At 59.2% G+C, this 26,782-nt stretch overlaps 1 protein-coding gene across 4 annotated transcripts in view; it reads left to right on the forward strand.

The window, feature by feature from the left end:
* The first annotated feature begins 249 nt into the window (after positions 1–249).
* The window catches only part of NFIC (nuclear factor I C), a 61,342-nt gene continuing 34,809 nt past the window's right edge, over positions 250–26,782 (forward strand). The window contains exons 1-2 of one of the 4 annotated variants that reach the window (XM_070415774.1): positions 250–372; positions 9,763–10,294. In XM_070415774.1, the coding sequence (XP_070271875.1) occupies positions 343–372; positions 9,763–10,294 (562 nt within the window). In that variant the 5' untranslated portion in view covers positions 250–342. The remainder of the gene's footprint in view (positions 373–9,762; positions 10,295–26,782) is intronic. The other 3 variants (XM_070415775.1, XM_070415777.1, XM_070415773.1) reach the window with 3 other exon arrangements.

Consider the following 26,782-nt stretch of genomic DNA (forward strand, 5'->3'; position numbering starts at 1 on the left):
CTTTGAAAGTTGGATGTGGAGCAGTGGGAGGTTCGGGTGGGAGGGGAGAGAAATTGGGGGGGGCGCGGGAGGGGAGAGGTGGCCGAGGGAGGAGAGACAGGGACCCGGAGCCGGAGGAGGGGAGAGGCAGCGAGAAGGTGGGGGGCAGGCCCAGAAGAGCGAGGGAGAGAGAGACGCAGGAGAGCGGGAGGGAGCGAGCGGGAGGGAGGAGGGCGGGCGGCCGCGGGAGGAGGCGGCGAGGAGCGCGCCGGCCGCGGCCGCGGGGGGGCGGGGGGGCTGGAAAAATGACTCAGTAAGTTCAGCGCGCCCGCTCCGCCGCCTGCGCCTCCCGCCGCGCCCGGGATGTATTCGTCCCCGCTCTGCCTGACCCAGGTACGCCCCCCGCCCGCCCGCCCGGCCCCGGCCCCGGCCCCGCGGCCCCCGCACCCGGGCCTGGGAGTTGAGACGCCCGAGGAGGCGGGACGGAAAAGGCACGCGTCCCTCCGGCCGCCCGGACCGGATGCCCGGACCTGGGATCGGGGACCGGTGGGGGATGGGCTGGGCTGGGACCCCCCCCCCCGCCCCAGCCCGTTCCGACGCCCGGAGCACTCGCCGCGGGCTCCAGCCCCGCCACCGCCCCCCCCCCCCCCCACGCCCGGATTCTCCCCCCTCCCGGACGGGCGGCTCGGGCTGCAGGTTCGCCCACCCCTATGCAGGACGAACTCCCCCACCCACTCGGGAAGGTCCGAGGGGCGCCCCCAAAGACAGGGCTCCGTGTGAACCCCGTGCCTGGGCCGGGGCCTGCCTCCAGGAGGCGTTGGGGGGCTGGCCCCGGCCTCCCCAGCGCTCCCGATGTGCTCCCCGGATCCTCTCCGCGCCAAGGTTGCGCCCCGGCGCTCCAGCCCGGGCTGCCTTTTCCCCCATTCTTGGCCCACGTGTGCGTGGAGGGGGAGGGGGTGCACGAACTTGGAGGCACCGCGGTGGGAGGAGGGGTGCTCGACGTCCTGGCTCAATCTCCCGCTGCCCCCCCACCCCCCCTCCGCGCTCCCACCACCGTCCCGACGTTTTCGCCGCATCGATTTGGGGATTATTGAGCCGCTGCCGCCGCCGCGGCGGGAGGAGCCCAGAGGAGCCGGGAGGCCGGTGCTCCGGGGTCTGGCGGGCACTGCGGCGCTGCTCCCGCCCTCAACCGCCGGCACCTGCCCCTGCCCCCTCCCGTAGCCTCTCACCCCTGGCCCGGCTCCCAGGCAGCCCAGTGGGCCCTGGTGCAGTGACGGGGCGGGGGAGCTGCCCTTCCCCAGGCCGCACCCGGGACGTCCCAGCTCCCTCACGGGCAACACGCCCCTGGTTCTGCCTTCCCGCCTCCCTCCCCATCCCTTGTCTCTGGGTGCCTGTGGACCAGTGGGCTTTTGGCCTCAGTTTCCCCTGCGGTGACATGGGGCAGTGTGGCCTGCAGGCTGTGGAGTGCAGCCCCGGATATCCGAGGAGCACTGTGTGGGAGCACAGATGCCCAGCTTGAGCCCCAGGGACTGTCAGTCTCTGCCAGGGGTCCCCCCCTCATGATCCTGGGGTCCCCCTCATTCTCCGTAGGGTCTTTGTCACTGGCCCCCTCCACCTCCCACTGAGGAGGTCCTGCCTCCAGGCAGACAGTGAGGGCGGGAGCTGCAGGGGTCTCAGGCTTGTCCTACTGGCATCTCCTGGGTGACCTTGGGCCAGTCCCGACCTCTCTCCAGCCCTCCCTTCCCCCTCTGAGCAACTTTTGGGGAGGGCCCCTCAAAGTCGTCAGCGCTGGCCCATCTCAGCCTCCCAGTCGTCCTGAAGATAGATCCCCAGGAACCATGAGGGCTCCATCCAGTTGCTTCGTGACCTTGGGCCTTAGGGGTGGGTGGCCTGGGTGGCTCTGGGTGCCCCTGCCCCCTCTGCTCTTCCTGCACGCTCCCCAGAGCCACAGGGGGGGCAGGCAGAGGAAGGCTATTCCAGGCGAGGAGGTTGGAAGGCCGCCTGTTGTCACTGCGCCCTGGAATTCCCCCATCAGGACGCCTGGGGAGACAGGCCTCCATCCACGTTGCAGAGAGGGGGCGGCGGGAGAACCAGAGCGCTGGCATCACCCGTGAACTTGGGCACTCACGGGGCCTGGCTTTCCCCAGGAGCAGGGCAGGGATCAGCCAGGCAGCGCTCCGCTCGCTCTTGAAGAAACGTGAAATCACAAAAATCAGAGGTTGCTGGGTGCAGGGGACAGGGGACAAGGAGCCTGAGACAGGCAGACAGAAGCAAGAGCGCTCCCGCTGGGGTGGGGAGGGAGCAGCCCCAACGCAGGGGCTCCCCCTCTGTTTATTCTCCCAACTGCCCTCCCCCACCCTGGAGAGGAGCCCCCCCTCTCAGATACTACACCCCCCCCCCCCCCCCCCCCGCCTCAGTTTAATCCCTGCAGCTCCTCGAAGGCCCAGCAGGGTCTGGTCAGGGACCTGGTTGGACCCTGACTGCTCCTGCAGGACCCCTACCCCTGGCCCGCCCCCAACCCATTTCTCTCCGTCTTTATGTCTCCCTGTCTCTCTATCTGTTTCTCTCTCTCCATCTCTGTCTCTCCGTCTTTCTCTGCCTCTGTCTCTCCTTGTCCTTCCATCTGTCTCTCTGTCTCTTCCCGCTTCTGTTGTCTCTCTCCATGTCTGCTTCTCACCATCTCTTTCCCCCCTTTGCCTGTGTCTCTCTCTCCTTACCCCATCTGTCTCTCCCGGGTCTCTCTGTCTCCATGCCCCCCCTTGACGACTCATTTTACAACCTGAGTCCGGCCTAAAATAGCTCCCTTTTAGCTGATCCCACCTGGATCCTCCTAGGAGCTGAGACTGGCTGCGGGGTGGGGGGCAGCTCTGGTGCCAGCCGCCCTGTGCCCCCGGCCCTGCCCACCTAGGGGGGGATGGTGGCCCTGAAGGATTCTGGGAGCCCTGTCCTTGTTTCGATGGCGGTGACTCAAGCACTTTTTCACTTTTACTCTTAAGAGGAACTGTGTGGAGCAGCCGTTACTTCCATAAATCCTGCCAGCGGGAAGGCCGGCCTCCCTACGCTTGCCCCACTCTGGGCCTCCCCCCTGCCTCCCTCCTGCCTGCTGCCACCGCCACGTTAGTTATTCCGGGTTTGGGGCCAAATCTCTCTTGGCTGCAGTGCCCAGGATTCCCCGGGGCCACACAGTGCAGCTGCCAGGGCCCCTCCCTCATTCATTCATTCTTTCCTTCATTCCTTCACCCGGGTCCTTCTCAGGGAGGCACTCTTTTTTTAAAAAAAATATTTGTATTGATTTCAGAGAGGAAGGGAGAGGGAGAGAGAGAGATAGAAACATCAATGATGAGAGAGAATCATTGATCAGCTGCCTCCTGCATGCCCCCCACTGGGGATCGAGCCTGCAACCTGGGCATGTGCCCTGACAGAATCGAACCCAGGACCCTTCAGTCTGCAGGCCGATGCTCTATCCACTGAGCCAAACCAGCTGGGCAGGGAGGCACTCTTTTTACTGCCATTTCTCCAGCAGGGAGACCGAGGCTGGGAGAGGGCACCCAACGGTTGTTTGATTTAATAGATGGTCACTAAGCATTCCTCATGGGGGTGGGGAGAGGCAGAGGCAGTGAGATCTAGGCCTGGTACGGACTCTGCCAGGGTCAGGCTTCCCCAGCACCTCTGGGCTGGCAAAGGGGCCAAGACCAGAGAGGGTCAGGGCCTGCCCAGGGCAGCACAGCATGGCTGGTGAGGCTGGGGGTTGGGGCACACCTGGTTGGCTGGCCACACCTGGGCAGGTGGGCACTCCCTGTGTGCCCTCCACTCAGGGCCTGATGGCCTCTGATTAGATCCTGTGAAAGGCACACCCTCACGCCATGTCTCTGTCTCCGAGTCTGTATCTCTCACCCCTCCCTTCTCTGCGGTGGAGGTGCCTCAGCATCAGGGCCCAGCGCCTTGTAAATCTGCTGGGATTCTGGCCTAGTCAGCATTCTCTCTCTCCCTCTCCCTCTTCCTCTCCCTCCCTCTCTCCCTCCCTGCCTCCCTCCTTCCTTCTGTCTCTCTCCCTCTGTCTCCCTCTCCCTCTGTCTCTCTTCTCTCTTCCTGCCTCAGCCTTCCTCCCTCCCTCGCTCATGACAAATGGAGCCTCCTGCTCCATGCAGCTCCTGCCTGTGTCCACGTCCCGGGGTGCATGTTGGCCTGTGGTCAGCAGTACAGGGGCGCCCCCACATTCCCATGCACACTCACCGACACCACTCCTATGAGGACAGAGCCCCACCCCACTTCAGATGTGCTCTAAGGTAGGGGTGGTCTCAGATCTTCATGCAAATCTTGCTCAGGAGGCTCCCAATGGAGTTTTCTTTCCAGCTGTGTGACCCCCCTGTCTTCCCGGTGCAGTGAAGTGCCTGGTAACCTTCACTCCTCAGGCTGCCCGAGGATTCAGGGAAGCAGGACACCGCTGAGGTGCCGGCACAGGGCCTGGCACACAGCCAGTCCTCATACATGTGTTGTGTGAATGGACGGGGGGTTCTGCCAGTTGACAGAAGGCACTTGAGTCTCTCTGAGTCTCAGCCTCTCTCCCTATGCCCCCACATGGGGATCATCATCATGCCCCCCTTCCATCGATTCTTTAACCATCACACAGTGCCTGGTGTGCAGTAGGCGCCAAATAACTTGGCTAGCAGTGACCCCACATAAACGAGAGCTTTGGCCCACGAGGGTCTTTCTGTTGAACTTTCCTCCCAGCCCAGCCTTGTCCTGGCGCTTCCCAAGTTTGGCCAGACCAAGTGGGTTCCGGCGGCCTTTGCTAGTTGGAGTGTGTGAATGGGGCCAACAGGCAGAGGAGGAGATTGTGGATTCTAGGGGGGCGGGGGTGCAGGAAACAAGGTGACAGGCTGCCTCTTTGGCTGGAGTGGCCCCCCAAGGAGGTGGCCACGGATGGAGCAGGGGAAGGGAGTCACACAGAATCCAGAGAGCGCATACGGAGTGCAGGGTGAACATCGCTGGGGAGACCCACCGACGGGTCAGACCACGTGCCCAGGGGCCCGGCAGTGGGGTTGAGGAGGCCGGAGGTCCACAGTCACAGGGACTCTGGTGGAGGCCCCAGCTCTGCTCCTTCCTGGCTGTGTGACTTTGGGCCTCTGGCTTCAGTGCTCTGTGCCTCAGTCTCTCCCTCCAGACAGTGGGCACAGTCAAAGCTCAGCCTCCACGAGGCACAGCCTGGCTCCCTGCCTCTCTCTCGAACACCATGGTCCTCCGGCTCAGCCCCATCCTCTTCCTGGGACAGCAGAGAGGGAAGTCAGAGAGCCAGGGCTTACACTCACCTGTCAGTCGGGCCCGGGGTTTCACTCTCCTTGGCCTGGCCCGTAAGGTCCTGCACAACCCGCCTGGGTCCCCTCCCTGCCCTCAGCGCCTCTCCTCTCCTTCTTGTTCACTGGGCCGTAGTTTCACTGCCTCCTCACTGTTTCCATCGAACGTGAGGCACGGTCCTGCCTCCGGACCGTTGCCTGCGCTGGTGCTGTTTTCTCCGCCTGGGAAGCTCCTGCTCAGGTTGTCACCTTTCAGGTCTTCCTTCAAGTGTCCTGTCCTGTGAGAGACCCTTCCTGACCGCCCCTCCCCAGCTAAACACACCCCCAAGGGGTCCCCTGGCCCTTCAAACTCCTTCACGTTTCCTCAAACCACTTAGTTCAACCGGATGTTTTATCGCGTATTTGTTGGCGTGTTTAAGGTCCATCCCTGCCACAGATCAGGACCTGCGTGAAGGCCGAGCCCCGGTTACTGCTGGGTCCCCAGCACCATGCACACAGTAGGCACTCAGGGAGTGTTTGTTGAGCAACTGAATGACTCTCTCCCTCATTAGATAAGAGCTATACATATGCTCTGAGCTCGGGGACAGGAGTGACCTAGGTTAGGAGCCCCAACTGTGGTGCCAGATGGGTCTGCGTTCATAGATGAGCTCTGCTGTTTGCCATTTCACCTAGGCTTTCCCTCGAGAAGGGGACATTGGCATCAGGGCTTTCAGGGATGCATAGGAGTTTGGGTTAAGCGCTTAGGTGGTGGGTCAGATAGAGTCTCAGCAGTGTTTGTTGAGTTGCTGAGTGAATGAAGGAGAGAGGATCCTTCCAGGAACGCTTTTGGAGTGGGAATTGGAGTTCCATGTGCTGTTTGTTGCCCTGGGCTGTCAGGGTGGGAGGGATCCGGGGGGCCCAGGGAGGGGCACAGCCCAGTGCACAGTTGTCCAATCCATAGGGCCCAGCAAGGGCTTGGACCCGGTGCCCACCTCCAACCTGCTGCTGCCCTCATTGGAAGGGTCAGTGGGCCACGTGGGGTTTCTGGGCAAGGCCTCGTCTTGCTCCATCTCCCCCCACTCTCTGGTTACCAGGGCAACAGACAAGCGCCCCATCCTCCACCCCCAACAGGCCACAGTATCCCTTTCTGCCCGTTGTACAAAATGAGAGACTGAAGCCCAAGGCCGAAGGTGAAAATGGAGGCTAATGTCACCCGCAGGGGCTGCCTGGCGGTGAGTGCCTCAGCCCCAGGACTTAGCGTTGGAGGAGGAGCAAGAGCTGGACTCAGACTCCACAGCTTGTGTGGTCCAGGCGAGGTCAGAGGGAGCCCTGAGGAGAGCTGCCGGAAGGAAGGAACCCTGGAAATAGGGCTTTGAGGGATATGTAGGAGTGTGGGAGGATTCTCAGCATCTAGCTGGCCTTGGCGGTCCCCTGTGCCCTGTCAGCCAGTGAGGGCATCGGGAGGTGCCTGCGGAAGAAGCCTCGGTTGTTACAGGTCTTGTGGGACAAAGAGAGTGACAGGCCTGCCTCTCATCTAGTCTGACCTCCCTGGGAGGACAAGGGAGGCTGGGGCAGCAGGTCCGTGACCCAGTTACGGACTGTTTGTCTTCCTTCCTGCAGGACCAGCTAGGGTCACTGGTGACGTGGGCTCCCACCCCTGCTCTCCTCCCTGGCACCTTTCCCCGGAGAGGGTGTAGAGATCAGAGAGGCGGGAGAGGAAGGGGAGGGCTCAGAGAGGGAAGGAGCTGGAAAAAGGGTGGGGACTCCGAGAAGGGGAGCCAAGACCTAGAACAGGAATTGAGGGAAAGGGGTTCAGAAGTGGGGAGGTGCCCAGAGAGAATGGTGGTCAGGAGAGGCGTCTGGGGACCGTAGCCTGCCCCTGCTGGCTGACACCCAGCGGCCTCTTCCCGGCTCCCTCTTATCAGGGCCACAGTCATCACCAGAACTTGGGTGGCAGCCACAGCCCAACGTCCACACCGTTGCCCTGGCATCCCATCCGCAGGACAGTGACCTGAGCCTCTATCGATTGCCCGTCCCCGGTTCCCCAGCCAGACGGCCTGGGCTCTGGCCCCTGCTCTGCTGACTGGCTGTGTGACCCTGGGCAAGTGGCTCCCCATTTCTGGGTCTGGCATGGCAAGTGGCATCCAGGCACAAGACAGGCAACCCGGGTTGGGTCGGACTGGCAGGGGATGGGCCGCTCCGTCCTCCCTCTGCCTCAGCAGGTCCGCCGGTGGGGGCAGCACGAAGGGCCCAAGTGCAGTCCCGGCCACAGTTGTTTCAGTGACTCATGCTTCAGGGCACATGGGAGTGGGGAACTGGGTGCCCAGGCTGAGCCCCCTCACACGCCACCCTGGCCAGGGCGGGAGGCTATTTTCAGAGCCTCGGTCATAGGTGAAACCTGAGGTCATCCCCTTCCCCCCAGCACCCCGTGGCCGGAGACGGCTCAAAGGGAGATGAAGCCCGGAGCGGGGAGGGTGAGCCGGTCGGGGGTACCATGAGCATCCACGTCTGGAGCGGGGACCGAGCCCAGCCACACCCACCTGGAAAGCAAACCAGGAGCCCAGAGCAGCTGTTTCTGTCTCTGAGACCCGAGCCTGGCAGAGAGCAGGCTGTTTTGAGAAAGGGGCCCGGTAGCCTTCTCGGGATGAGGGTCCTGGGTTCTCACACAGGCTCTGAGAGTGGGACCGAGGCCAGGTCTCCACCCCGCTCTGAGCCTCCGTTTTCCCATCACGCTATGGATAGCAAAGCCTTGGGCCTTTTCCTGCCCCTTGGAAGACTGTAAGCAACCAAAGTATTGTAACACTGTCCATAATAATAGTAGTAGCTAATGCAGCCTTTTGAGAGCTGGGCAGATAATGGGGTTCATAAGCCAGGAAGAGATCTCACCCCATTCAAGAAGCCTGGCATGGTCCTGGCAAGAGTAGGACCGATGTTTCTCTTCTGTCTTCCTTTCTCCTTGAGTGTCTCACTCCTGGAGACAGATACCAGGTCCCAGATGTTCTGCAGGCTGTTTCTCTTGCTAGAAAATGGAGAGAAGGATGCCGTCTTCATATCCCCTTAGAAGGGGCTGGGGCTTCCCATGTGGCTCTCCGAGGAACCCTACTGGGGTTGCTGCTTTTGTGGAGAAAGTCAGATGGGTGTGGGGTCTGGTCCCAGGCCCTCATTACTGGGTCCCCGCTTGGAGTCTCTGTTTCCTCGTTGTGGGCCCAGCAACACTAATTAGGCACAGTGGGAGGGAGGTGTTGAGGTCATAGCTCTGGCCGGGTCTCAGCCTCCCCAGACTCAGTTTTTCCATCTGTGGAATGGGTCTGTGGGGAGGGGGAGGTGAGCTGACCCCAGGGCCCCTCTCTCTAGCTCTGAACCTCCATGGCTGAGCTCCCCTGTCCAGTGTATTCTGACCTGTGTCTCGGGCCTCAGCGTTCCTGGCCCCTTCAATGGGTCTGTGCAGGAGCCCCCACCAGCAGCCCCTGACATCCAGGGGCTAGTCGGACCTGTGGGCCTCAGCCACCCCTGTCTGTACATGTGTCCCTCATTTTTTCCATCAGTGCCAAGGGCCGGTAGAGGCAGCCTGGACCCCCATCCGGTGTCAGCTTCCTCTGCTGAGCAGTGGGTCTGAGAAAGGAGCCCCAAGCGTTATTCTCCAAGCCTGGTTTTTCCTGCAATCATTGAGGACCCACTGTGTGCTCAGCCCCGCTCTCAACAGTAGAGCTCACACTACAGCCTGGGACCTGATGCCAGCCGCCAGTTTTTGTCAATAAAGTTTTATTGGAATACCGCTCCGCCGTCATTTACATCTTACCTAGGTTGCACTTACAGTGTAGAGTGGAATAGTGGCAACTAAAATATTCACTATCTGTTCTTACGGTACTTTCAAGTCCCAGTTCTAGAAGGCAGAGAATGGATCCATGACATCCTCACTCTCCCGACCTCAGTTTTCCCATCCGCACAATGGGTCCCCATCAGTCTCCACCTGGAACCCTCAGCTTGTCCTGTTTTGGGTTTAAGACAGTTTTTCATGAATGTCTTTCTTTTTTAAAATATATTTTTATTGATCTCAGAGAGGCAGGGAGAGGGAGAGAGAAATACAAACATCAGTGATGAGAGAGAATCATTGATCGGCCGCCTCCTGTACACCCCACACTGGGGATTGAGCCCGCAACCCAGGCATGTGCCTTGACAGGAATCCAACCATGACCTCCTGGTTCATAGGTTGATGCTCAACCACTGAGCCATGCTGGCCGGGCCATGAATACCTTTCTTGGCCGGGGCTTCCCATCTAATCCAAGCCTCAGTTTCCCCATGTGGGCAATGAGCTCTCACCTGTCCCCCAGGAACTTCTGCTGGGCCCCCTCAGCTTTCCCCAGGAGGTGGAGGGGTCTGCAGTGGTCCCCTGCCCCTCCCCCTCCGCCTACTGAGTTTGCTTGGGGGTTCCCGAGCCTGAGTCTTCTGGTCCGGGCAGTGGGTCCCGGGTGCCCAGCGCCTCCTGACCTCCTGCCTTTCCCGCCTGCAGGATGAGTTCCACCCGTTCATCGAGGCGCTGCTGCCTCACGTGCGCGCCTTCGCCTACACCTGGTTCAACCTGCAGGCGCGGAAGCGCAAGTACTTCAAGAAGCACGAGAAGCGGATGTCCAAGGACGAGGAGCGCGCGGTGAAGGACGAGCTGCTGGGCGAGAAGGCCGAGGTGAAGCAGAAGTGGGCGTCGCGGCTGCTGGCCAAGCTGCGCAAGGACATCCGGCCCGAGTGCCGCGAGGACTTCGTGCTGGCCATCACCGGCAAGAAGGCGCCGGGCTGCGTGCTCTCCAACCCCGACCAGAAGGGCAAGATGCGCCGCATCGACTGCCTGCGCCAGGCCGACAAGGTGTGGCGGCTGGACCTGGTCATGGTCATCCTCTTCAAGGGCATCCCCCTGGAGAGCACCGACGGCGAGCGCCTGGTCAAAGCGGCGCAGTGCGGCCACCCGGTGCTCTGCGTGCAGCCGCACCACATCGGAGTGGCCGTCAAGGAGCTCGACCTCTACCTGGCCTACTTCGTGCGCGAGAGAGGTGAGCTGGGAGGAGGTGGGGTGCACCGCTGTGCCAGGGAGAAGGTGGGCTCATGCAAGGCCAAAGGGAGGAGGCAGCAGATGTGAGGTCTGATGTGGGAGGTGGGTCCAGGCACAGTCCAAGGGAGGAGGCAGCCTCCGCGCCGTTGGATCGGGGAGTTGGCCTGCAAGGTCCGTGGGAGAAGGCTGCCGAGCGCTGTGAGGGTGAGGTGGGCGCAATGGGGGTCTGAGGGGGCTGGCGTGCTCTTGGCATCTCAGGAGATGAGATTCTGTCCCAGGTCTGATGGGCACAATATGGCCTTTGGGGACAGGAATGAGGACAGGAGAGTGACTGATGGGAGACAGGTGGTTGATGAACAATCTGATTGTTGGGGAAAGCTGGGAGAGTGCTGGGGCTGCGCGCTGCGAACACTGGTTGATTGACTCTCAGACCTCCAGCGGAGGCCCAACAGGGCACATGTTTGTGCTGTGAGTGGGAAGCTTGGGTGCTGTGTGACTTTGGCCAGGTCACCACCCTCTCTGGTCCCTGGTGCCCCCAGCTCTGGCCCTTTCAGCTGGGTGTTTGCTGGTTCTGTGGTCAAATGCCTGCGGTTGAGACCAGCAGGGATTTGAGGGTGAAGACAGTCCATGGCAGCCTCCTCCTGGAGGAGGAGGTGTGGCTGAGCTAAGTTCTGCAGGATGGCTGGGCAGTGGCGGCCGTGAAGGTGTCCCCGTGGCCGGCAGCCTAGGCAGAGATGTGGAGGCCAGATATTGGTCCAGCCTCTTGAGGTCACAGGTGCCGGTGGCCAAAGCCAGGGCCGCTGCTTCCTGTCTGTGTGTCTGTGTTCCACATGCAGCCCCGGCGTGACTTTGGCTGTCTCACAGTTGTGTGCCTCAGTCTCCCCGCTCTGTACAATGGGAGAAGGGCCATGCCGACTCCTAGCAATGGTATAAGGATCAGATGAGTCTGTGGAGCTCCAGGTCTCCAGGGTGTGTAGGAGGGAGAGCCAGACAGAATTTCCCAGTTTTGACCTTGATTCCTTGACCTTGACCCCATCTGCCCCTTGCCCTACCCGCACCAATTAGTAGCAAGCCCATGGGGGCAGCAGTGAAGCAGTGTTGGCGGGGTGTGGAGGCAGAGAAGTGGAGGAGGTGACTGTCTCAGGCAGAGGGCAGGGGGCAGGGACTGCCTTGGCTCATTACCATGCAGGTCCAGGTCTCCCCCTCCACATTCATCCTCGCCACCCAGCCCCACCCCCACCTCCTCTGAGCTGAGCTGATAAAATTTTGAAGCAGAGTTTTCTGCCAGCGTCAGCACAATCTCCAGGCGCCTCCCCTCCCCCACCAGACCCCCTCCCCCCCTCAGTTCAGCAGGCAAGCTAGGCCTCCAGGCCTCCCCAGACACCTTCAAGCCCCACTTCTAGCCGTTGTCGGCCAGTCTGGTCAACCTCCTTGAACGAGGGCCAGGAAAGGTCAAGGCTACCAACCTCCCCTGCTTCCAGCCGACTCCATTATCCCAGGGGAATCCCTGCTCACACTGGACCCAGCTGACCCGGCCCCAGCTGGCCTGCAGTGGGGGTGGTGTATGAGAACTGGGCCTGGATTCCGGCCCTAACTGAGCTGCCTGCTGCTGGGTGATCCAGGACAAGTCACTTGACTTCTCTGTGCCTCGTTTTCTTGTCTATAAAATGGGAAGCTCGAAAATAACTGCCTGTAGGAACAGGGTGCTCTCATAGTGGTTGAAGACAAGGCCCAGGCACAGAGCTAGGGCTCCATGGATGGTTATTGTACATCCTCATTACGATTACGATTTCCCACCTCCAGGCCTTGGCCCATGCTGTTCCCTCTGCCTGGAATGCCTTTCCCATATGGAAAACTCCTACTCATGCTTCAAAACTCTAACTCCTACCCCCACTTTCTCTGTTAGGCATTGTTTTCTGACAGCTTAGCAATTCTTTTTCGTCTTTCCAGCAGCCCCACGAGTAGATATCATTATGGTACCTATTTCACAGAAAAGGAAACAGAAGCTCAAAGAAGGGACTGCCCAAGGTCACACAGCCAAGAAAGGGGAGAAGTGGGACTTGGATGTAGGCAGCTTCTGAGCTGACATCCCCTCCAGCCTGCCACCCTCAATGGCAGAAAGGGCTGAAGGGAAATTGTGGTTTGCAATATGGGCAGCCAGTCATCACGGCTTGGCCACCCCCAGGCTGGGTCTGTGTTCCAGGCTTCCAGCAGCCAAGGCCTCATCCAAGGTCCCGGGGCCAAGGCTGCCCCAGGACCCCCTGCTGAGCCTCTGCTCCCTGCCATTTTCCCCAGGACCCTTGTCCTTGTTCTCGGCCAGGCAGATGTCAGTCTAATAGCAGAGAGAACTGGTAGCACCTCCCTGCTCCCACCCTGTGGGTTCCAGGGCTGGAGGGGGGCCCAGCATAGGCCAGAGCACAGCGTGCGCCTTAATCCGCCTGACTGGAGGCGCGGGATTGATGAGGGGTAGGGACGGGCCTCGGTTGGCCTCTGGAGGGGTTCAGGTTGGATGATGAGGGGAGCACCCGCTGTACAGCTGAAAGGAGGTGCCACCCCCAACCTCAGGAGTGGGGCCTTAGAACCAACAGAAACACACACACACACAAAAACACGGAAAGACAGATGGACCCAGAGACATGGAGAGACACAGAGACTCGGAGGCACCACACACGCCTGCCCTCTCAGCCCTTCCCTGTCCTTGGACAAGGCCCGCCCGCACCCCCCCCAACCTCTCCACCTCTCCCCAAGGGTGTCAGGTGGACTTGTGGGGCCACACCCCAAAGGGGAATCCCAGGCCTCCACCCTGGGGTTTATTTTGGGGGATGTAGGTGTGGAGACCAGCTATGAGAAGGTTCCTTCAGTACTGGGCTGTTAGAGCCTAGGGCACCTCTTGAACCCAAATTTGGCTGCCCCAGGCGTCCATCTGGCGCCACCATGGCCATGAGCCTGGTTCCAGGGACGGTCACAGCATGTGCCCCAGGGCCAGCCTAGGGGACGGCTGCAGGGCCTGTAATGAGGGGTGATGAGAGCTTCCCCTTGGGACATTGGGGGCTGCCTGCTACCTGAGTGCACTTTGGGTGGGAGGTGCCCTGAGCAGGGAATGCAGAAGCTGACAGTTCACAGTTCAATGAAAAAGAATGTGATGTCAGGGAAACAGCGGGGGAGGGGCCGGTGGGTGCACTCTGGACAGGAAGGAACTCTTAGAGGAGGTCACCTTTGAGATGAAACCTGAAGGAGATGGAGGCATGGAGGGATTGAGATGAAGCCTGAAGGAGATGGAGGCATGGAGGCAGGGACACAGCCAGTGCAAAGGCCCTAGGGCTGGAATGGCCCAGAGGGTGCAGGCATTGTTGGAGAGGGAGGTGATGAGGGTGCTGGGGAGGCCAGGAGCTGTGAGCCTGCCGCTCTTCAACCTGCCTTGCATTTGGGAAGGTGCCTGGAGGAAACAGGGCCCAGAGAGGGAAGCCGCCTGCCCAACCCTGAAGCCCAGCCAGGCCTCCCTGCCCCCTCTGGCGGCTTGAGAAACCTGAGGCTGGTGGGGCACAGTGCCAGGGGTGGGCAGGGGAGGGGCTGCCAGGCCTGCCGGCTCCAGGCAGCTGCCAGCCCGCCCCAGCCACCAGCCCAGCTGGTGCCCATTTGCTGACGCTGCCATGGGCCAGCCTCCTGCTCCCGCCTTGTGTGGTGCCAACCTCCCTGAATGGTGCTGTGGGCAGGGGCCAGTTTGGGAAGCTCTCAGTGGAGAGGGACTGCCCAGGGTGCCCCAAGGAGGAGACAGGAAAAACTGGGGGGATCCCCAACTCCTCCTGGATGGAACTAGGAAGCAGTAATAACAACAAAGTTAATAGGAACTGTGAGCACATATTGAGTGCCACTGTGTGCCCAGTTCTGGGCCCATTCCACTCTCAACTGGTTTAATTCTCTCCCCATCCCTGGGAGCGAGGGAACTCCTCCCGATTCCCATGAGGAAACAGAGTCCAGAGATGGTCAGACACTTGCCCAAAGCCACACAGCTTGTAAGAGGCAGAGCAGAATTAGAACCCATGGATTTTGAGTCCTCAAAACCCCTAAAAGAAAAAAACTAAAAAACACTTTTGAGATTATCAGGTGGGACCCACACCCTCCCAGTGGTACAGATGATAAAAAGGGCAGGCCCTGAGTACATAGTGAATAAAGGAGCCATATTATGAAGTACCTGCTGCCCTGGCCATTTTGGCCCAGTGGATAGAGTGTCGGCCTGCAGGCTGAAGGGTCCCAGGTTTGATTCCAGTCAAGGGCACGTACCTTGGTTACAGGCCTTGATTGCCTGCTTGATCCCGGGCCCTGGTGTGGGCATGTGCAGAAGGCAACCGATTGATGTGTCTCTCTCATATTGATGCTTCTCTCTCTCTGTCTCTCTGTGTCTCTCTCTCCCTTCCACTCTCTCTAAAAATCAATGGGAAAACATCCTTGGGTGAGCTCACAATTAACAACAACAAAAGTACCTGCTGTGCCCAAACCTGGGTGCCAAGGTCTCCATAAAGGGCATTGAGGGCTGGAGTGAGGGGACCTCGCTCAGCCACAGCTCTGCCCCCGGCTTGTTGTGTGATTAAGACAAAGCCCTGTCTCTCTGGTCTAGATGGACGGGAGCTGAGGGCAGGAGGGAAGGGCCTGTGGGCCACAGAGCGAAGCAAGCCAGCCCCTGATTGAGGTTCCCTGTCTTCTGGTCCCTGTTATTTAAAAAAAAATTTTTGATTTCAGAGAGGCAGGGAGAGGGAAATAGAAACGTCAATGATGAGAGAGAATCATTGATTGGCTGCCTCCTGCATGCCCCCCACTGGGGATGGAGCCCACAACCCGGGCATGTGCCCTGACCAGGAGTTGAATCGTGACCTCCTAGTTCATAGGTGGACGCTCAACCACTGAGCACACCGGCCGGGCTCTGGTCCCTGATCATCTTCATGGCAGCACTGGGTGCTGTGCTGGGGAGACAAAGGGTGGACGGAGGGTGCCTGAGGGTGCCTGTTTCTTTTATAATGAATACAATTCGTGCGGTGCTTGCCCCAGGCTGTGTGAGGCGTATCCCCTTTCTGAGCTTCAGTTTTTCCATCTGTAAAGTGGGGTGAATACAAACTGTGTCCACTGAATTGAGGAATTGGAGTAAGCGATTCCCGAAAAGCACACAGGAGGCCCTGAATGAGTGCTCAGTCCCTTCCTGGACCCTCTGCCCAGCCACAGAGGGCAGTGGGAAGACCTCAGCTCTGCTCGGAGACCCTGAGCCGTTCTGCCCACAGGGAACGCACTGGGGCACCTTGTCGCCCCCCGAAGCCTCTGGGTGGCGAAGGGCTGGGGGGCGCCTGGCAGCCTGGATTTTCCCAGGCCCGGGCAGCCAGGTGTGCCAGCCGCCTGTCTGCACGGGGAAGGTGGCTGCATGAGTGTGAAGGCCCAGACACCAGCTGATGGTATATTTATAGCAACGGTGGGAGGCCGCTGGGCTCATGGTGATGGTGGCCAAGAGGGACTGACAGGTGAGGATGCTGCTAACACAGCAGGCCCAAGGCCCACATTGGAGCTGCACAGTGTTGGGAACTTAGGGGCATATGAGTGGACTTCCTGCCACTGAACTGTGTGCTTAAAAATTGTGAAAGTGGCAAGTTTTTTATTTATCACTACTGTCCCACAGATTTTAAAGTTATTTGTTGTTAATAAAAATAATTAATAAATAGTGATGCTTTCTATATGTATAATGATAAATAATTCATAAATGTAATATCAGTGTTGGTCATACAATAATAGTTACTATGATCACAAGCATTGCCATCCTCCTACTGTGGTTCTGGGCCCAGCTCTGCCCTCTTGCCCACTGGGCAGCCTTGGGCATGTTAGTGCCCATGTCTGAGCTCCTACTTTGTAGAGCCAGCACAGGCAGTATTCAGTGAAGGGGACCCAGGTAGCATCTAAGACAGTGGTTCTCCACCTTCCTAATGCCGCGACCTTTTAATACAGCTCCTCATGTTGTGGTGACCCCCAACCATAAAATTATTTTCGTTGCTACTTCATAACTGTAATGTTGCTACTGTTATGAATCGTAATGTAAATATCTGACATGCAGGATGTACTTTCATTGTTACAAATTGAACATAATTAAAGTATAGTGATTAATCACAAAAACAATATGTAATTATATATGTGTTTTCCGATGGTCTTAGGCAACCCCCGTAAAAGGGTCGTTCGACCCCCAAAGGGGTCGCGACCCACAGGTTGAGAACCGCTGATATGAGAGAAAGAAGCCTCTTAGCACACAGTGAGCGCTTAGACATGGAGCTCTTGGTGAGCAGGTCCTCGCCCTGCGGGCACCCTGCGCACGCCAGGGCAAGGCTGCCGAGGCAGCGCATGAGGGTGCCTTGTCCACACAGGCAGGGCCCGGCCCTCGGAGGAGCCAGCAGAAGCGGAAGGCATCACATTGCACCTGTGGCGGCCATCCTGGCATGACAGCGCTGCAGTTGGTACCCTGGCCCGGTGCCCAGGGAGCTAGGGGTGGCTGAGGGCAGCTAGGGACATCTCCCAGCCGCCCCTCCCCAGCCAGCTGTCAGGCCAGCCCCTCTCCCTCAGCTGGGTGTGGGCAGGAAGTCACAGATGGTCCGAGTTGGTGAAGGATAAAGGAGGGGGCACTTGGGGACACATGGATGTCTTGTCCACATGGGGAAACTGAGGCCCAGAGAGGGGTGGGGCACTGCTCAGGTTACCCAGTAAGGGCCCGTCTCTGGTCCATTCAGACCCATCTTCAGTTCCAGGCCAACTTGTGAGGTGCCAGGGCAGGGAAGAGGGGACCCTCATACCTCAGAGTAAATGACTTGCAAGTCAGGAAGGGGTTTCAGGACTGGGGCTTGGGAGACTATAGGATGCCAGAGCTGAGATGGCTTCTGGATCCTCCAGGGGGCAAATTCTGGAATTTCCAGAGCTGGGGTCTTCACCCTCTGGGTGATTCTAGATGAGTTTCAGAACAGCACAGCCCAGTAGAAATACATAAATTATGGACCACATAATTAAACATTTTCCTGGTATCTAATACTTACAGGTGTCAACCTACGGGGGAAATTAATTTTCACAATTTCTTCTATTTAACCCAGGACATCCAAAATCGTGCCATTTTGACACATAATCGATGTGAAGCAGTTACTGAGATGTTTTACATTCTTTTTTTGTCCCGAGCCTGTGAAATTCGACATGTGTTCCACGCTCACATTTCCATTCCAGCTGGCACATTTCAGGCATTCAGTCTGACGTATGGCGTGCTGGGCAGCTCAGTTCTAGAACATCTGAATTCTAGAGTATTCCCAGGCAGATCTCAGAGCTCCCAAGTTATGGGGATGCAAGGAGTGGGTTCTAGAAGGTCTCACCTGGGGCTTTCCGTCATCAGCACTGCGGACCCCGTGGGGGGCTGTCCTGGGCACTGTGGGGGCGGGGGGTAAGCAGCATTCCTACCTTGATGTCAGGAGCATCCTCCAACACTAACCACCAAAAATATCTCCAGACATCACCCCGCTCCTTGGGGAGCAGTATCACCCCAGCGAGAACCACTGCGCTAAGGGGGAAGCCTTGGAGTTCTCCGAAGCTAGGTTATTTTGCCACCCAAGAAACGGTGCAGAATCCCGCAAGCTGGTTCCTTGATCTAGAATTCCTCAAGTGTATTCTTGGCCATCCAGGAGCAGGGTCCAGAATTTTTGCTTACCCACGGCCAAGCTCCAGAGTTTTGTGAGTTGGGTTCCAGACCCTCCTGGGGTGGGTTCTAGCATTCTTCACAGAGAATCTTCACAGCAGCTGGGAACAGCTCTCAGACCTCCCAAGCAGGGTTCACGAGACTCTGATATTGGTCTTACTAATATCCACGAAACCCTCAAGTGTGTTCTGGACCATTGACGGCTGGTTGCAGAATTCCTTACGCTGAGTTTTTGTGCGCCCAAGGTCAGACTCTGGGATTGTCTTGAGCTGGTTTCTAGAACATCCAGGGGGCAAGTTCTAGAATTCTGAGTCGGGGATCCAGGAAGTTCAGGTCAGAGTTGAATAAGCCTGTCCTCAGACATTGGTGACTGAGCAGAATATTCCAGAAAAGATGCCTTCAGAGGGGGAAGGAGGTGGGTTTTAGTGTCTCTGGCTGAAGCGGTCGTGGGGCAGCCAGCTGGATGGGAGCCCCCGTGTGGTTCCCGGTGTTTGAGAGCAGATGGTGGGGATATGTGGCTGTGAGAACCTGGAACAAGAGTGGAGACTTTATTTAATCCCTAGTAAATGTCTGTTGTTCACTGGATGTGGGACATGGACCCTGGCTGTGTTTCCAGAGGTTGTTGTGGGGCCGTGTGCGCTTAGTAGGTCCTTAGTTGAAGGCAGTAACTCTAATAGATGGTGACATCTGGCAGGAGGCAGGGGTTGTCTGCGTGTGTGTTTTGGGTGCGGGGGGCGCTTACAGGGGAACTGCAGGCATATTGAGGGCTTACCTAGTTAAACCCTCAGTAAATGTCAGGAATTATGTGCACCGTTTTATTTCACCTTAATTCCACCGCGGTGGGGATTATCATTAACTGCATTTAACAGATGGGGAAATTAAGGCCCAGAGAGGCAAAGCCACTGGCCCAAGATTGCACAGCTAAAAAGCAGTCAATATTCGAACCCAGGTCCGGCATCTCTGACGGCCCACAATATTCCCCCAGGAAGGGGCTGCTTGGGGTGCCTCCCCGGATGTCCCTGGAGTCCCCGTTTGGGCCTAGACTTCAGCTGGACAAGGAACACCTTTGGGGGCTGGAGCCTAACTAGGGGTTGGGCGAGCCTCAGACCCTCAACCTGGGGGGAACCAGAGAGGCAGAGGTGCAGCCTGGGCAGCTGTTCCTCTGTCTGTCTCTCTGTCTCTGGGTCTCTCTGTCTCTTTGTTTCTCTCTGAGTCTCTGTCTCTGCTCTTCCCACCCCTAGTCTCTCCCTGCCTTTGTCAGTCTCCTCCCTGCCTCCCACCCCAGGCCAGCCTGTGGGCTGCCCGGAGGCAGCAGCAGCAGCTGAATGGGCCCCTTGTTCCTGACCACACCCGCCCCTTGGGGTCACCCCAGGACAAGCCCTGGCTGCCTGCTGCCTTAAAGGGCCAGCATCCAGAGAGAAGGGGGAGGAGAGGGACCGCCTCCACTCCCCAGCCCCACACCTCCCAAAGAGGGAAGCATTAATGTGCGTGGTGGGGAGGAGGGCACCATACCCAGGTACCCTCAGCCACCTCGGTCAGAGGGTGGACCCCAGGCAGGGGACGCCTGCTAGGGGAGAAGACGGTGCGCGCATGGCAGGGCTTGGGCTTGACCTCGGGCATCCCTTCTCCCCTCTGTGCCTGGGTTTCCTCATCTGTGTCTGGGTGTCCTTGTGCCCACCCTCAGGGTTTTGGGGGCAGATAGAATAGTATCTGGGCCAGGACTTGGTACACAGTCGGCATTCTCCCCGTACCCATTGTGCAATGATACAGCACCTGCTGCCTGGGCATCTTGTGAGCAGCATTCGCCTGCCCTGTGACAGGGCGTTCACTTCGCCTTCCTCCGTGCCTCGGTTTCCTCAAGTGTAGAATGAGTTCCACCAGCAAGGATGAAGCCAGCTGACAGAATTAAAACGGTGTTCGAGCAGGGCCCAGCACCAAGGTTAAGGTTCCACTATTGAGGGCCTGTTGCACACCAGGCCTTGCTGAGAAAGGTCCTATTTGCAGCCCTGTTTTAGAGAGAGTAAGGCTCGGGCTGAGGCTACACGGCCGATTTCACCCCAACTCTGCCACCTCCACCCTCCACACTGGGCTGTGCAGCTCCATGCTGCTTGCTTGCCTTCTCTGGGCCTCAGTTTCACCGTCAGAGCAATGGGAATAGCCCTGTCCACTTGCACACACTAGAAGCCTTTCACTTTCTCCCGCCCAGAGGGTGCTGTGTCTGGGGGTCAGGGCATCCCCGGGGCTGAGCTGCACCTAGTGGCCACTCTGGGTGGCCACGGCTCTCCTGCGCATTAGGCCAGCCCCACAGACAGTCCGGGACAGGTTGCTGGGACAGGTTGCTGCCGGATGGACAAGCCTGTTCCCTGCTTTCTTATGTAATCAGGTTATGCAAGGGCAGCTGGCCTGCTTACATAAAGGGAGGCGGGCCAGGGCCCAGCTGGGGAAGGGGAGGCTCTTAAAGGGACCCGGGTCCCCCGAGTCTCCCTATTAGAGCCCTGCATAAACGCTGGCCAACTCTGTGCTCATCGATGCCATCATTGTCATCATTATTATTATTGTCATTGATGTTGTTTATTGTCACACTATTTTTGCCCACAGGCAGTGCGTTGGTCGAGTAGGGCACAAAGTCCTGGCTTGGTCCACTCTTGCTCTGATGCTCAGTTAATCCCTCCTCTCCCTGAGTATCAGTTTCCCCATCTGGGCGATGGGAGATGCCAGTGAAGAAAGGCAGTGGGGCATAGTGGGGGGTCTTGCCCCTGCCAGCTGCTCACCATGTGACCTCAGGCAAGTGGCATCCCTCTCTGGGCCTCAGTTTCCCCATCTGTAAATACTCCTTCCTCATGGGGCTGCTGAAGGAGACACGAGTGAAACCACGCAGAGGGGTTAGGACAGCACTGCGCACACATGCTCAGCGCTCAGCCAATAGCACTACTTTGTTGTCAATAAATATTTATTAAGCAATTACTGTGCCAAGCACTTTTCTAGGTCCTGGGGACACCACCGTGAACTCCACAGACAAAAACCCAGCCCTCATGGGGCGCAAAGTCTGTTGTGGGACACGGACAAAGAGCAAGAAACAAACAAAGAATAAGAAACTAATACCAGTTCAGAAGGGATACGGAGAAATATAAAGGAAGGCAAGGGAACAGAGTAGGGGCCTATTTTGGGGGAGGTCTGTCTGCGGATTTGACATTTGAGCTGAGAGTTGAGGGGTGAGGAGGAAGCAGTTGTGTGAAGAACTAGGAGAAGGACATTCCAGGCAGAGGGCACAGCCCATGCAAAGGCCCTGGGGCAGAATCCATCTTGACATATTGGAGGAACAGCGAGGAAGCCCCTGTGGCTGGAGCAGAGTGAGCAAGGGGGACAGAGGAAGTTATGTGAGGGTAGAGAGGTGAAGGGGCCAGGGAGGACTGGGGCTCTTACCTGGAGGGAAGTGGGCGCCTGGAAGGCCTTGGGCAGAAGGGACTCACAGGCGCCCTCTAGCCACAGCCGAAAGGGTGGACTCTAGGGGGCGGGGATGGCAGTTCAGAGACAGGCTGAGGCCCTGCCCTGATTCAGGCCAGTGATGATGGGGGCCTGCCGGGCAGAGGCAGATTTCAGAGGTCTGAGAATCCATTGCGATTGTCAGCCTGGCCCTAGTGGGAACGTGCAAGTTAGTCACTCGATTCATGCAACTCCTTCTGAGGCTGGCACTGCCCTCCTGCCTCTGGCCCCTGCCTCCGTCTGTAGCAGCACCTGCCTGGGAATATGCAAGAAGGGAAGGAGCAAAGCAAGGACATGGCACCCCAGACACACCCAGGGACACTCCTGGAATCAGAACGCTGTTAGCGGGCAAGTCGGGATGTGGTGCCCAGGCCGCCTGCGGGACTCTGGGCAGGCCGGATGGGCAACTGCCAGCTGCCCAGCCCTGAGCTGGGTGTCTCACCTGCACAGGCACTGTTTTCCCATTTTTATTCCCAGTCTTGCCAGGTGGACTTGGGCCAGCTGCTGCCCCACCCTGTGCCTCTGTGTTCCCCTCTGTGGAGTAGGAGTGAGAGTCTGTAATTGTTCATCTAGCAAACAGTAGGTGCCAATTCAGTGATTAGCAGCAATAAGGCAGGAGGCTGGCGGGGAGGTAGCTCCCTGGCATGGGAACACACAATACTCACTGGGTGACTGACTTCCCTCTCTGAGCCCGTTTTGTTCCTGTAAAATGGGGACCACACCCACAGAGCCCCTATGGTACCGAACCAGATTCCTGCTCAGAAAGGTGTCTAGGCTGGCGTTTTGCAGTCTCAGTCCCATGGGACAGCTGGGGAAACTAAGACCCAGAGAGAGCCAGAGACTGGCCCGGAGTCACACAGCCAATCAGGGACAAAGAAAGGCATGAGCACCCTTGCCACATGGTTCTTATACCCAAGAAACAAGAAGAACAGATGGCCCGGCTCCAAGATGTTCATTGTGCCTCAGTTTCCAAATCCATGAAATGGGCACATGGCTGGGTCAGTAGGAATCTCTGGACATCCGGGAAAAAGCTGCAAGGGTTTATCTGGCCAGCCTGCAGACCATCTTCCTGGGGTACTGGGGAGACATTTGAGGGAGGCCACTGCCCCCCACCCCCCGCCCCAGTTTTCCTTTGGCATTGGCAGAAGAGGAGAAAGCAGATTCCTGGGGGCTTCCAGGTTAATTGGGCTCCTTCTGTATCCAAGCCCTTCGGCATAGGAACGAACTGCAGCCCCCCATCTGGCTCTGGGGAAGCAGGCCTGGCCTCGCCTGCCCAGTAGAAGTGCTGGAGCTGGCCCCACCTCAGACCTTTGTGCACCTCTCAGTCTGTCAGACCCAGACACATTAGCGAGGCAGCTGTCTCTGTACGCACTCAGACCAATTGCTTAACTTCCACAGGGCTTCATCTGCCCCGCTGTGGCTCTGTATGTAGGTCCCGGGATTGTGTGTAGGTCTGGCATATAAGTGCTCAAGAAATGAAAGTGATTGTTACTATTATTTTCATACACTAGTCTCTCCCCCCACAAGCCCATTCTGTGCCTGGCAAACTCCTACTTATACATCAGTGCCCCAACTCGAATGTCCCCTCCTTCAGGAAGTCTTCCTCCTCCCCCAGGCCAGGTTCCCGTCCCTTCCTCGGGCTCCTCCCGCCACAACTCCTTCCCTTTGATATCCAGGACCTTCTCAAAAGAGGATTCTGCTGATTCTCAAAGGACCACGGGGACGGAGATGGGCAGTGCCTGGGCCTGTTGTCAGAAATCCCTTATGTCACCATTGCTTGGAGTCTACATCTCCCTAAACCTGGTCTTTCCCTCTGAATATCCCCCGATTTTTCCCTTGTTCCTCAGATTCCTTTGTCCCACACGCATTTATTTTGCACATATGGTATGCCAGGCCTTATCAGACTGGTCCAGGGGATCCTTCCAGTGAGCATGTGCTGGTACCTACTGTGTGCCCGGTTCTGCTGAGAACCGCACTGGTCTTCCTGCCTCTGATGCCCGCCATGCGCAGGCATTCATTACCGAGCACTGACTGCCCTGCTCCCGGAGCGGGGTCGGGGGGCTGGGCCCTCTAGTGTCAGCCTCCCCGTACGAGGCGGCCGGTTAACCACGTGGGCACGGGGACCCCAGCAGCCAGGCTCCAACCCCCCATCCTCCCGGACCCTGCGTCTCCCCCGGTGAAGCGTCCAGCGAGCTCAGGTGTGTGCTTTCTGCAGAGAGAGAAACCGAGGCACGGAGCGGGTGGCCGTGCATCACTCCCCCTGCCCCTCAAGCGAAATGGGGCTGGGACCCCCCTGCGATGCCAGGCCCGGAGGCAGGGCTTGCCCGAAGCCAGGCCGCACCGCTGCCCGGAGCCCTGCCCGCCCCCCCCGCCCCCGTGGCCGTGGCCGTGACCGGCTGCGGCCTCCTGGGGCCGCTGGCCAGTGACCTGACCCCCGGAACGTCAGGACGGGGAGCTGGGCAGAGGCCGGCGGTTCCGCTTCCGCCGCCGCGGCCACTGCGGGCACCGTGGCTTCCGGTCCCCCCTCCACACCGCCCCCCCCCGTGGCCGCACATGTGAGCGGAGCCCGTGGCACACGCGGCCCCAGGCCCCGGGCCGCTGCTCCTGGCGCTGAGCCGGGCCCGCTGGGCGGCGGGGAGGCCGCGGCTGCGCCAAGAATTTGCTCCAAATGTAAACAGGAGTTATTTTGGGCGGCCCCTCCCGGTGCTGACACATTGGGCACGGAGGGGGGGGGGGGGGGGCGCGTGGGTATTTTTAACCTTGTTTTCCGCATCCTCGGTGCCACCCGAGGGTCTGGTTCGCGCCGGACGGCAGCGACGGGCTCCAGGCCGCAGCGGCACGGCCGGCGGGCACACACGCTTGTCCCCCCCGGGGAGGCGGCGGGGGGCGGGCCGTGGGCCGCCGGGAGCCCCCTCGCCCCGCCCGCCCGGCCCCCCTGGCTGTGCCCGCGCCACCGCCGCACAAAATGGCCGCCGGCCCAGAGCCTGTGGAGCCGCCGGGAGGGAAAATGGCCGCCGCAGGGTGATGTCAGAGGCACGGCTGCCAAGAGCGGCGGGGCGGGCGAGCCGGGGCCTGCAGCCTCGCCGTGGGCCCTGTGTCCGCGGGGCCGGCCGCTGCTGGCCGGACACCCCGACACACGCTGGCCAAGCCCGGCCCCCCGAGGGCAGCCCCGGCCCGGTGGGCAGCCCCGGCTCCGGCCCCGGGGGGGTGCGTGGCCACGGCCTGACCCCTGGCCCGAGGTGTCCGGAGCCCGTGGGGACGGCCAGGCCACAAGCAGGCGGGAGCCCGCCGGCGGTGGGAAGAAAAAGAAACTTTTCTTTGAAAGTGACTCCCAGGCAGGTTGGCTCGGGCCCAGGGCCGGAGGCGGGAGAGGGAGATGGAAAGTGTGGTCCAGACTCGGAGCCGGCGGGTCCGGAAGGACGGGAGCAGGCGGGCGTCCGGTCGGTGGGGCGGCCTGTCGGTGCTCCGCGTCCGGCAGCTGCTCCCCCGCGGGCCTGTACGCAGCCCCGGAGCCGCTCACCCCGAGGCCGAAGGTCTGGGAGGCTGCACGGCTGCCCGGGCCTCGCTGCTGCCGGCAGGATGCGTGTCTCCAGGAAGCTCCTTGCCTCCCGGGCATTTCGGTGCGGGGCTTCCGGCCTCACCACGGGGAAGGCGGCCCGGCGGCCCAGGCCTGCGTGCGAGCTCCGCCCTGGCCTCCCCGGGGTTGGGGGAACCCAGGCCTGTGAGCCTCGGGGCGGGACTTGTGTCTGTCTGGGCTGGCTGTGCCCCGAGCCTAGCACAGAGCCTGGCACACACGGGCGCTCAGTGCACGTGTTGAATGAAAGAACCACGGCTTCCCCTTGGGCCTGGGTTTGCACAGACACTGGGGCCGGATGGGGGTGGAGGCTCAGGGACACCAGCGCTTGGTGACATGGCTGGGCATGCGCGGAACCTGCTCTCACCTTTCTGGGGAGGGACACGAGGAGGTCAATTACTGAACGTCTCCAACGTGGAGCTCAGATCCAGAGTCTGGCCCTGTGGACACATCAAACCACGTTTGAGCAGACGCCTGAATAAGGGAGGGAGTGAGCCTGACAAGCATCTGCAGGAAAGGCATGCCAGGTAGAGGAACAGCATGTGCAAGGGCCCTGGGGCAGGGCCGAGCCCGGTGTGCCGGAGGAACAGTGAGGAGCCGCAGAGGGAGCAAGCGGGCGAGAGGGAGCTGGTGAGGAGCAGGTCATACAGGGCCGTGTGGGCCCCGGGGAAGGGTTTGGACTTTCATACAGTTATAGACCCAAACTCAGTCTAGTGTGATGGGGACTAGGACAAAGGTTTGGAAAAGGGGCCGAGGGAAGGTGTTCCGGAAAAGGTGTTAAATGGGCCGGGAACGGTGGCGAGAGTTTGCCTGAGCGGGAGAGGGGCAGGGAAGGTGCCGGAGGAGCGTGGCGGGAGGAGGAAGGCCAGGTCACGTGGACAGAGGCCTTCCAGGACAAAGCACGGTGAACCTTCGCCGGCGAATGTTTAAAAATGGCTGGTGACACGGGGAGCTGGGAATTCCAGGGCCTGGCTTTGGCTCTCTCTCCAGCTGGCTGGCCGCTGGGAGGCCGACGTGGCAGCCCAGCAAAGCCAGCTACACTTGGAAGGCCGCGAAGGCTGGAAAAGAAACCAGGTGAGCGCTCCATGGCAGCCGGTGCTGGTCCAGCAGACAAGCCGCTGGGCCCCAGTGGGAACACTAGGCTCCCCTGCATCCTGCCAGGTTTTAGATACGTGTAATTATCGTTTCAGCAAGTCCTGTACTTTCTACATCCCAAAGATTAAACCCGGGGCCAGGTTCTTATGCCGGCTGGGACGCTGCCCACACCTCCTCCGTGCCCTCCCAGCACCCAAGAATCCAGAATTCACTCACAGCCAGAGACTGTGTGTGTGTGTGTGTGTGTGTGTGTGTGTGTGTGTTGGTAAAATATATATATAATAAAATTCACCAGCTTAACCACTTTTAAGTGTATAGTTCAGTGACGTTGAGTGCATTTACCTTGTTGTGCAACTGTCCCCACCATACATCCTCAGAACTTGCTCGTTTTCCTAAACTGAAATTCTGTCCCCATTAAACACTACCTCTCCACCCCCCTCTCCCAGCCCCTGGCTCCCACCGTCTACTTCCCTATGGATCTGTGAATGTGACTCCCCTAGGGACCCCCTGGGAGTGGAATCACACAGTATCTGTCCTTTTGTGTCTGGCTTATGTCACTGAGCCCAGTGTCCTCCAGGCTCATCCACCTTGTAGCAGGTGTCAGGATGTCCTTCCTTTTTAAGGCTGAATAATATTCCACT

Source organism: Myotis yumanensis, unplaced genomic scaffold, assembly GCF_028538775.1.
Source record: "Myotis yumanensis isolate MYYU_CA2020_CCGP unplaced genomic scaffold, mMyoYum1.0.hap1 SCAF_5, whole genome shotgun sequence".
NCBI classification, from domain to species: Eukaryota; Metazoa; Chordata; class Mammalia; order Chiroptera; family Vespertilionidae; genus Myotis; species Myotis yumanensis.